The sequence below is a fragment of the Xyrauchen texanus genome, chromosome 32, assembly GCF_025860055.1.
Source record: "Xyrauchen texanus isolate HMW12.3.18 chromosome 32, RBS_HiC_50CHRs, whole genome shotgun sequence".
NCBI lineage: Eukaryota > Metazoa > Chordata > Actinopteri > Cypriniformes > Catostomidae > Xyrauchen > Xyrauchen texanus.
Genome location: NC_068307.1, coordinates 17314303 through 17326526, shown reverse-complemented (window position 1 = coordinate 17326526; position 12224 = coordinate 17314303). Strand labels below are relative to the sequence as shown.

Below are 12224 nucleotides of genomic sequence, written 5' to 3'. Positions count from 1 at the left end.
ATCCTTCTATGCAGTCTCCTAAGACCTGAACTACATACGTCACCTGGCTGATGTTTGGTCTAAAAGCCCTTCAAAATGTTTTTTTGTTTGAAACATTTTACATAATCATACATAAATAATTCTGAGAGCTAAAAGGAAATATTCAGTTAGCTTGAGCAACTGCCAAAACAAATTGTTAACATATGTGAAAATTAAATATTGAATAAAAAAAACGCACCATTAATGAAGACTTAAATCTCCCAATCCAATTATAAAACTATAACAGAATCATTGGCTGTAAGTAGTATATCCATAATAGTATCCATACAGCCATACACAGACACCCTATGGGTATAAACGACCTATGAGAAAACTCAACAGACATTTTATTAGCCACACTCGAGAGCCTGCCGTGATAAACACAACGTTCCTCACCTGCTCTCGGAGTCGGTCGGTTTCTTCCTGATACTCGGCTAATTGTTTTTTCCATAGTTCAATGCTGCTGTTTGCTTCATGAAGAGCTGCAACCAATTTAGCGTTGCTGTCCCGTAGAGAAAACAGCTCGGCGTCAGAGTTGATCTCACATATTGATCTGTAGATAAACAAACATCTGGGTTTCAGTAACAATCGGATTATTTATGAGTCCGATATATTTTGGTCCAACATATACGGTTGGTATTTGAAATGCAATGTATCTTTTCTGTTACTTTAAAGCTTTAGTTCATCCAAAATTTAAAATTCTGTCATAATTTACTCACCCTTAAGTTGTTCCAAACCAGTTTCGTAAATTAGCTTTTCCATTAAGGGCCTATATTTGCCAACTGGATTTGATTTTAGAAGGCATGTTACCTTTACCTTTATGTGGCCTGTATCTAATTGGTTTGGCAAATACTTCAATTCAATTGATTCATCAATACAAATTCTAAAGGTTGAGAATGTATTACCTCTTACCCTAATAATTAAATCAACATCAATTCATATATACCATAATAAGTATAACTAGGACTATACATTAAGATACATTCTTAATTACATTAAGAATTTCCGATGTTACAAATAAAAAACCCCATTGAATTTCAGGTGCATTTTGCTGGCTTTATTTGGCCACAAGCACCCCTAAATGTTTGTTCCAAACCCGTATGATTTTTCTGTCTTTCCAGGAAATACATACGAGACATTAGGCTGAATGTTAAGGATTGACAGCCTCAGCCACAATTCACTTTCATTATATGGAAAAAGAGCAGCCTCACAATCCTTCACAATTACTCCTCTTGTGTTCCATGAATGAAAGTCATAAAGGTTTGGAACAACATGAGGGTAAGTGAATAACAGAATTTTCATTTTTTCAAGAGGTAAATCACAGACAGGTAGCATGCAAAATATTACAGACATGCCCTTTCAGAGTTGAGATTTAAAGGTGAAGTGTAATTTCTTCTATGTTACGATTCTTGCGTTTCTGCGTTGTTTTCTTCAGTGTAAACACTGTGGCTCTGTGATGTTTTCAACGTTACTCTGTTTGTTTGACATGTCAACCAATGGCGTGAGTTTGGGGAGAGACTACCTATTTGTCCGATCAATGTCAGATGGGTCAGGGCTTTTTATCAGCTAAACCTGCTGGTGTTTAAAGTTTTAATCGAGATTGTTATGTAGAGAGGGAAAAACAAACCATCATGGGAACCGATTCCTTTAATGCTAAACTCACATATTGATGTTTCCTCTTAAAATGATATCTTCCGAAATATGTACAGTAAGCTTTGTAGAATTTAGCATTCAAGCTCAACAATGAGTTGTATAAATGGATGCTATTTGACCTTAAGGCCACTGAATGGGCTTTGTGTGCCTCAGTATTTAATTTAAAGCAATCATCAGATGTTAAACACAACTATATATCCAATGCTTTATGCTTGAATATGTAGAATATTTTATACTAACTCACTTGCTCAATTACCCCAGAAAACTACTGAGGAGGAAGAGTATGTCAGGCGGATTGATTAGATCAACATGCATATGAGTAAGGCAGATTTAGTACGGTCATAGAACAGGGAAACAACACGTGCACCTACTGTGTCCCTTAAGAAAATTTGTGGCTAATTAAAATACATCTAGTAAATAGTATTTAATTTTTTTAATAGATGCTTTTTGTCCAACTATAAATGTCAACAAAGACAAAGATATGCATTGGCTATATTTGTTATCACGCTTATCAAAAAGTACCATGGCTGCACAAAGGTATCAGATGGTAACACCATGGTACTTTGATATATACTTTGATACACTGATCAGCCACAACATTAAAACCACTGACAGGTGAAGTGAATAACATTTATTATCTCGTTACAATGGCACCTGTCAAGGGGTGGGATATATTAGGCAGCAACTGAACAGTCAGTTCTTGAATTTCATGCATTGGAAGCAGGAAAAATGGGCAAGCATAAGGATCTGAGTGACTTTGACAAGGGCCAAATTGTGATGCTAAACAACTGGGTCAGTGCATCTCCAAAACGGCAGGTCTTGTAGTGTGTTCCCAGTGTGCAGTGGTTAGTATCTACCAAAAGCGGTCCAAGGAAGGACAACAAATGAACCAGAGACAGGGTCATGGACCCTGTCTCCAAGCGAAGGCTAGCCCGATGGTCTGATCCCACAGAAGAGCTACTGTAGCACAAACTGCTGAAAAATGTAATGCTGGCCATGATAGAAAGGTGTCAGAAAGTACAGTGCATCGCTATGCTGTGTATGGGGCTGCGTGGCCGCAGACCGGTCAGAGTACCCACGCTGACCACTGTCCACCACTGAAAGTGCCTACAATGGGCACGTGAGTGTCAAAACTGGACCATGGTGAAATGGAAGGTGGCCTGGTCTGATGGATCACATTTTCTTATAGATCATGTGGATGGCAGGGTGCGTGTGCATCGTTTAACTGGGGAAGCGATGGCAGCAGGATGTACCATGGGGAAAAAGGCAGACCGATGGAGGCAGTGTGATGCTCTGGGCAATGTTCTGCTGGGAACTTTGGATCCTAGCATTCATGTGGATGTTACTTTGACATGTACCACCTACCTAAAGATTGTTGCAGACCATGTGCACCCCTTCATGGCAACAGTATTCCCTGATGGCAGTGACCTCTTTCAGCAGGATAATGCGTCCTGCCACACTGCAAAAATTGCTCAGGAATGGTTTGAGGAACATAAAGAGTTCAAGGTGTTGACTTGGCCTCCAAAATCCCCAGATCTCGATTGTTTGAGCATCTATGGGATGTGCTGGACCAACAAGTTCGATCCATGTAGGCCCCACCTCGCAACTAACAGGACTTAAAGTATCCGCTGCCAACGTGTTGTTGCCAGATACCACAGGACACCTTCAGAGGTCTTGTGGAGTCCATGCCTCGACGGGTCAGAGCTGTTTTGGCAGCACGAGGGGGACCTACATGATATTAGGTAGGTGGTTTTAATGCTGTGGCTGATTGGTGTATACTGTATGATTAACATATTCATTGCCATAGTATAAACATGTTACACTCCAAAGAATACTATAACAAAATTGTGTACCATTTGTACGATTTTTGTTTTTTTGAAATTCTGTTAGATAATTCCATTATAAGAAAAGTGGGGGGATAATTAATTGTGTGTTCATAAATGCGAGATGTGGATTTGATGGGTTTTTGGGAGATCTGAATGTTTTACCCTTCAGAAAGCATCTTTCTCATCTGCTCTTTCTCCGTGGACAGTTCCATATCAGCACTCTTGCTGCGAAACAATTTATCCTCACCGGAGCCATTGACACCAAGCATCGGAGGAGAGTGGCGATCCACAGACAATGCCTGTATTAGACACAAGATGGGTTGCATTAAGGACAATAACTTGCAAAAAGCAAAAGCTTTGGGAAGGACAAAATCTTGGCTAGTATGTCAATATTTGCCAATATTAACATTTCATTCAAGTATCAGCATTATCCGGACTAGGCTAAAACTGGAAAAAGATATTATAACAGCTTAATTCAGATGATTTCAGACAAAAACAAGGAAACCATGTAAAATATTCTGTATCAATCCATAATATGTTATATATCACACAATAATCCCCGACAGGGTGATCAGAACCCTGACGCAAAGTAGAGGGGTCTTGTATCACCCTGAAGGGGTTTATTATGCGATAACCGGCTGGGAGGTACATTATCCGCTTATTACAAGGCTACTAACCAAATAAAAAAATAAATACATGGACATAAAATACTGAGTTGTGTTTAAATTATTTTATAAGCTTACTTGAAGAGATAATGCTCGCAGAACCCAGATTAGCAGTCTGATTCGTGAATGTGCGGTTGTTACAGAGCAATATCAGACCACTAGATGGTGGCATTGGTCAACCAGAAACGATTATTCCAGACAGAAGTGTAATAATTTGATATAAATGTACATATTATGCAAGATATACAGTTTTACAACTGTATTTACTAAAAGGTGCAACTTACAAATCGCCATGTTCATATAGCTTACAAGAGCAGCATGAATACTGCCCATATGAATGAATAAACTACGTAAAGCTTCTTTACGATTCTCACAACAGTGATGAACATTGCCTAAACTATAGTGAGTAAAATAAATATAAAAGAACCATGGTCTTATCACGACTGATATGGCATAATTTAATAAACGAGTCCAATAAAACCATTGGTGCCAGACAGTGGCTTTGAATGTATTTTAAACTTTTAACAGAGTAGAGTACAGTAATCTGGTCACACACAGACCACAAAACTGATGGGAGCAAATCCGTATCTCTGTTCTTAAATGCAGCCACTGGCCTTGCTGATTTGATGCTTCACAGTCCAAGGCAACATTTGAAATGTCAGACTAATCCAGTTAGCGCACATTTTCCCAAAAAATATTTTTAAACTACACACTTTTAAATGTATTTGTTTGAAGAAGAAAAACTTGAGCAGTCTTTTCTGCATGTGTGACTGAATACGTCATGAGGCAACATATGGCATTGTTCTCTGAATACAAATTTGAAAGAACATCAGTTGATTTCAACCTGCTGTTGTTTTTTTTACTTGACATAGCCAGAACAGTTTTTCAAAAAAAAAAAAAATAAAAATAGTGTTGCTCTTTAAACACAGAAAGTCCAGCCTTGGATTTTCAGGCTTGTACTGTGGTGTTTCTGTGGAAAAATACTACCTTGCACTCAGAAAAGCTTGTATAATTCATCACTTTCAAATTCGGTATTCCTCAAAGGAAGTTGTTCTATTTCCAATCCGACTACTCAGGCCGATGACTTGTTTGCCTCGTTTCTCTATAGCGGCTTGCTGCAAAAGTAGAGAGCTTGAGATGAGAGCCAGAGGAATCAAAGACAAAACCACTGCACAATCTTCAATAATTTATCTTGCATTTCTGCATTTTTAACGATGGAATTATTTAGTTTAATTTTTAATCTTACAGATTCCCAACACATTATCATGAATTGAGGCTTTTTGCTTCACAGACCACAAAAAACATTACTGCACTTTTACAAAACCCCATCTCTCAAATATCTTTAAGAGCCCATGCAATTGTTTAATGAGTGTAGTTTTCTTTCCTGTGTTGATATTATTTCCTATTGAAACAGGAAGTTGGGGTGGGACATATCAATGGGCTCATCCCTTTATTTAAAAATAGCCAATAGCTTTCAGTTTACATTAGAGCAGCACCAATCAGGAAATTTGAGGCTGATACGGATCAACGATATTTTAACATTGTGATCGTTCGAAATCACCAATATGTATTTTTAAAGTGCTCCATGCCACACTTTTACAAGTATTATTCTGCAGTACTACACTGTGATATTCCATTCAATTTACATCAATTGTGTTAATAGTTCACCTTTTACTTTTATATTCACCTTTATATTTTGTACTAATTGTCAAAAATTGGTCTCATTTTCTCATTTGATGTATTACAGAAATCAGTTTTCACTTTGCGATTCTTTTAAAAATCTTTCGAACTGTGTATATAGGGCAACAAATCTGTACAGTTGCATTCCTGAGAATGAGAGCTTTCATTTGATATAAGATTTGTCGATTTACATTGTATTTGAAAGATATTCATATTAATATTTCAACCACATCTAAAATGTACAACTTGTTTTCTTAACTTTACAACTGAAATGTTTTTGTAGTTAACACTACAGCCCCCCCCCACACTCTATTTAGTGACACATCAAACAGTTTTTTTATACTAAAATATCTTTGAGGACAAATAATTAGTTTCCAGGACATTTAGGTATTTTTTTTTTATTTTCCTGGACTTAAAAACTGCATTGCAAAATTCCAGACTGGGACAAAAATGGAACAGGTTTCATATCCAGGGTCTCCTGAGGGATTTGAGGACCAGTGTGTGAAGCATGGAATGAAACCGCAGCAGGGTGTGTGAGCTGCACTGGGGACACAGGTGTGTCAGTGCATGTGGAAGCAGATACATATGGTAATTTGATAGCTTACCAGAGACAGCTTACAGAGAAATATTCCCATCATTAGAGCAGAAGCCATGAAGAGAAAGAAGAAATAAGATTGTGAAAAATATCCAGATTTATTTATATATTTTTCCCACATATTTATATATGCATACATTAATTTAACATATAACTATAAGCAAAATGGCAAGAAAATATGTTATGTTAACCCTTTGAAATTAGCTGGTTTTCTGCATTAATTGGTCATAAAATTTGATCTCATCTTCAAAGTCACAAGTATAGACAAACAAAATGTTCTTAAGTTAACAACACACAAACAATTATAATCCTTCATGTCTTTATTGAAAAAGTTCCATTAAACATTCACGGTAATGTGGAAAAAGTGAACCTTTGGATTTAATAAACGTTTGATCCTCCTTTGGCAGCAATAACCTCAACCAAGCGTTTCCTGTAGCTGTGGATTAGACCTGCACAATGTTCAGAAGGAATTTTGGACCATTCTTCCTTACAAAACTGCTTCAGCTCAGCCATGTTCTTAGGATGTCTGGTGTGAAAGGCTCTCTTGAGGTCATTTCAAAGAGGGGGTTAAGGTCTGGGCTCTGACTGGACCACTCCAAAAGGTGGATTTTGTAGTGGATTAACTTCTATGTTTGTGCTCATTGGCCTGCTGCATCACTTAACTTCTACTGAGCTTCAGCTGGCGCAAAGCCACTGGGAATTAATTTTTCCATCAATGATAGCAAGATGTCCAGGCCCAGAAGAAGCAAAGCAGCCCCAAATCATGATGCTCCCTCCATGATGTTTTTATGCTGTGCCCCTATTATGCCATACATAGTGCTGTGTGTTCTTCCCAAACAATTCAAGCTTAGTTTCATCAGTCCACAAACCATTTTTCTAGTAGCGTTGAGATGATAACCAGTTCCAATGATACCTTCAAGTCTGTCACTATAGGGTTTTTTTTTTTCCATCATTGAGCATTCTGCTGTGTGCCATTTCAGTCATCTTGGCGGGACAGCCACTTTTAGGAAAAGTAGCCACAGTACTAAACAGTCTCCAATTATAGACAATATGTCTAACTGTGAACAGATGAATATCTAAACTCTTCGAGATGACTTTGTTTGACTCTTGAACGTAGGTCTTCTGAGATCTCTTTTTTTGTGAGGCATGGTCCACATCAGCAGATGCTTCTTATGAATAGTAAACTCAAAATGTTTGAGTGCTTTTTTATAAGTCAAAGTAGCTCTAACCCACACCTCCAATCTCGTTTCATTAATTGGATGTCGGGTGTGCCAACGCCCAATTGTGTTTGTTCATTTTTGTAACTAAGATGAAGATCAAACCAGATTTGAAGACAAATGTATACATAAATGCAGGTGATTCCAAAAGGTTCAGTCGCATACTTTCTCTTGGCACTGTAGGTTGAAAGTAGACATGATGGCACAGACATCAGTAAACTAAAGCATTATTTATGGTGCTTGCTTACTAGGGAAGCATCGTTATTACTAATTGTACATACCTAGTGTAAGGGATCTGAACAAACCCCTAACCCTTGGAATTACACTTTAGTATGTAAGGGGCCATTAACACACATGGCCCCCAACTCATCCCGTAAATTTGTGCTACACAAAGGAGGAGAGGTGTGCTATTATTTTTCTAAATGATAAGCCTTGCAGACAATAAAATCCCATAGACTTACTTTCAAAGAGGGACCTGAGATTACAAAGATTATTAAAAACAATATTTCACATACGAGACGTTTATGAATGTTTTATAGCCAAATAGTCATAAAGCAGAATAGCCTACTGTGTTTGTCCAGCAAGCTTTTAAAAGCAGATCCAACATAGTGATTCTGTGACCAAATAACACATCTCTCAGTTGACATTTATATCCACTTCCATTTATTCAAGGCAAGCACACTTGCTTTCAAGCAGGCCTCTCAAAAAGTATTTATTAATTAATAAAAGGCAGCATTCTTTAGCCTACATTGTTGCTGTTTTGAACTCTGAACACTCAAGTTTGATTAAATATGGATAACTCTTACTCAGAGGCCTGTATCACACAGCAAGAGAAAAGCACATATGTACACAAAGAGCTCATGTCTGCAGTACATAAGATAAGATACCTGTCATAGCACATAAACAAGGCAAGAATACAGTATATAACTGGATGCTTACGATCTAATAACAAATACGTATTATGATCAATATTCTAATTTAATGCGACTGTAGACTTTGATACAGTCTCAGAACACAGTAAAAGACAGTAGCAGCAATAAATAGAAGAGTTCCGAATTCCCCTGGTGACCCCACAGCGTTATATAACCGCATAGATCCTACAACCTACCAGTGTTTCTCTGTCACCTTCCGGCATGTGAGGATATGCTTTGAGAAACCAAACACACATTTGTTTTTATCACGGTGGATAATGGATACTTTCCATTAAATACCTTTGTTTGTGTTGTGAGCCAATTATATTTTCCATCCCCTAACCTTACCCCTAAACCTACCCCTCATAGAAATCTTTTGGCATTTGTACATTTACCTTGGAGACATTTAGTATGTTCAAAACAGCAACAATGATGGACATTTGGTCCCCACAATGCAGGCAGACCACACACCCCCAACCCACCCACCTGCACACACAATGAAACACTTCTCTTTTACAATTTTAAGTCTTATTTGCTTGAGCAATACCTGTTTTATTCTAATATAATTTTCATATATATTTTTTTCTCAACAATGCAATGAAATCCAGCTGAGCTAGTGCAATTATTATTTTTTTTTATTCAATGTACCCATTTGAGTTCTATTTCAGATTTTGTTACACTGTACCATGCCATGTGTGAATACTGCGGCATTGGGTTTCATATCACCAAAGACCAGATGATACTCAGCTCTATTGTTAGTGCAGTTAATAGTGATGGAATGGAATGTTCTGGCACATTAACTGTATTGAGCAGCTGATAAAGACATGAGTAATAACATCTCTAAATTATAATCATTACATTATTCTACCGTGCTGTTTTTAGTCACACTACTAAAAGGTTTGAGGTTGACTCAAGTCCTTCTCAAGCTGCTGTGTTTACCTGTGGAGCGGCAATGTTTAAACCAGGACTCAGCAACTCAAACTTCTCCTGTGATTTATCCCGGACAAGACGTGCTGCCTCTTTAAACTCCTTAAACTGCTCTGAGAACTGCACAGACAATTACAGAAACGCAATTAATGAAAACCTCTACATTGCGTTTACACAAAACATTTTAGTAGCAAATGAAGTACACACATCAGCTACAGATTCCAAAAGTAATTGCAGAAAAATGTTAAAGAATGTTCAGAGTTAAAGGTATACTTCACCTAAAAAAATATAATTTCCTCATCATTTACTCACATTTAAATTGTCTCCAACTCATATGACTTTCTTTCCTCTTCAGAACACAAACAAAGATATTTTTAATGTATGTATGACGTGTTTATATCTACACAATGCAAGTCCATTGGGTCCAAAACTTCCAAACTCCAATAAGGACATAAAGGCATCTTAAAGGTAATCCATACCACTCGACTGGTTTAATCCATGTCTTCTAAAGTGATCTAATCAGTTTTGGGTGAGAACAGACCAAAATGTAAAAAAATCTTTTTACTATAAATCTTGACAGTTTCCTTGGCACAATGATGATTTGAAGCTCAAATACACTTCTTCACATGTGAGCAAATTTTTTACAACTTCCTTTCGGGAGTTGAATTTTGGTCTGTTCACTTTGAGTTATATGGCCTTTATGACCTTTCTGAAGCTTGGAAGTTTTGAACCCCATGGACTTGCATTGTATGGATATAAACACATCATACATATATGAAATTATCTTTGTGTTCAGCTGAAGAAAGTCATACGAATTTGAGATGGCATTTGGTGAGTAAATAAAGACATAATTATTATTTTTGGGTGATCTATTCCTTTAAATAAAAACTCTAGAGCTTCCAAAATAAATGTAATTAATTCAAATCATTCCATTATTTTGTAAAAACAAATGAAAAGGTGTAAAAGCAAACCAAAAAATTGTTGTACTTTTACCCTGTGGACTTCCATTGTAAGTGTATAAATGTCATAACATTTTTCTTTGTTTTTACAAACTAATCAAATGGTAATCACCTAACCACATAGCTAGCATTGGACCCGTAATATTCCTACAGTGCATTCAGAAATTATTCAGACCCCATTTTGTTATGTTGCAGTGCATCCTTATGCTAAAACGCTTTAAATTATAAAAAAAATTTCACATCAATCTACACTCCATACCCCATAATGACAAAGCAAAAAAAAAAAAGATTTCTGATAACTTTGCAAATTTATTAAAAAGTAAAAACTGAAAAATCATATTGACATAAGTATTCAGACCCTTTGCTATGACACTTGAAATTTAGCTCAGGTGCATCCCATTTCTCTGGATCATCTTTGAGATGTATCTACACTTTGATTGGAGTCCACCGGTGGCAAATTCAATTGATTGGACATGATTTGGAAAGGCACACACCTGCCTAATAAGGTCTCAGCTGAAAATGCATATCAGAGCAAAAACCAAGCCATGAGGTCAAAGGAACAGGATAGGATTGTATCAAGGCACAGATCTGGGGGAAGGCTGCACAAAATGTTCGGCTGCATTGAAGGTTCTCAAGAGCAGGGAGAAGGGCCTTGGTAACAGAAGTGACTAAAATCCTGATGGTCAATGTGGTTGAACTCCTGAGATCATGTGTGGAGATGGGAGAAACTTGCAGAAGGACAACCATCGCTGACTGTGAGAAACAAGATTCTCTGGTCTGATGAAATGAAGATTGAACCGTTTGTTCTCAATTCCAAGCATCATATCTGGAGGAAACCAGGCACTGCTCATCACCTGCGCAATACCATATTAACAGTGAAGCATGGTGGTGGTAGCATCATGCTGTGGGGATGTTTTTCAGCAGCAAGGACTAGGGGATTGGTCAGGGTTGAAGGAAAGCTAAACACAGCAAAATACAGAGATATCCTTAATGAAAACCTGGTCAAGAGTACTCGGGACCTCAGACTGGGCCGAAGGTTCACCTTCCAACAGAACAACGACCCCAAGCACAAAACCAAAACAAAAACTTGAACCCAATCGAACATCTCTGGAGAGACCTAAAAATGGCTATCAACTGATGGTCCCCATCCAACCTGACAGAGCTTGAGAAGATCTGCAGTGAAGAATGGCAGAAAATCCACAAATCCAGGAGTGCAAAGCTTGTCGCATCGTACCCAAACAGAATTGAGGCTGTAATCGCTGCCAAAGGTGTTTCAACTAAGTACTGAGTTAAGGGTCTGAATAATTTTATTTTATTTTTTATACATTTGCAATGTTATGAAAATTCAGTTTTTTGGCTTTGTCATTATGGGGTATGGAGTGCAGATTGATGTGAAAAATAATAATAATAATAATTTAAAGCATTTTAACATAAGACTGTAACATAACAAAATGTGGGAAAAAAAATGAAAGGGTCTGAATACTTTATGAATGCACTGTAAATAAAACTTTTTATTGATTTTCAAACAATTAACATATACCTGTTGAAGCTGTTGTTCTGTGGCAAATCCTAAACCATAAACTGTGTTTGCCCTGCTGTCTGCCCACTGGCCAAATTTCTGCGACGTTTTTGTGAAGGTCATATTTGGAGTGATGGTGCTGTTTATAATTGCCTGCATTACAGAAAATAATAACAGGGTTTTTAAAATCAGATTTAAGACTTTCTAAAACCTAAACAAATAAAATAAATACTGTGGTGTGCAGTACAAACCAG

The 12224-nt window shown here is 37.3% G+C and overlaps 1 protein-coding gene across 1 annotated transcript in view; it reads right to left on the bottom strand.

Moving 5' to 3' along the window:
• Positions 1 to 12224, bottom strand: part of LOC127625845 (homer protein homolog 3-like) — a 46783-nt gene that overhangs the window by 4580 nt on the left and 29979 nt on the right. Inside the window, exons 3-6 of the mRNA XM_052101258.1 lie at positions 11992 to 12123; positions 9505 to 9612; positions 3660 to 3796; positions 415 to 571 (exon numbers count right to left, since the gene is read on the bottom strand). Of these exons, the coding sequence (XP_051957218.1) occupies positions 415 to 571; positions 3660 to 3796; positions 9505 to 9612; positions 11992 to 12123 (534 nt within the window). The remainder of the gene's footprint in view (positions 1 to 414; positions 572 to 3659; positions 3797 to 9504; positions 9613 to 11991; positions 12124 to 12224) is intronic.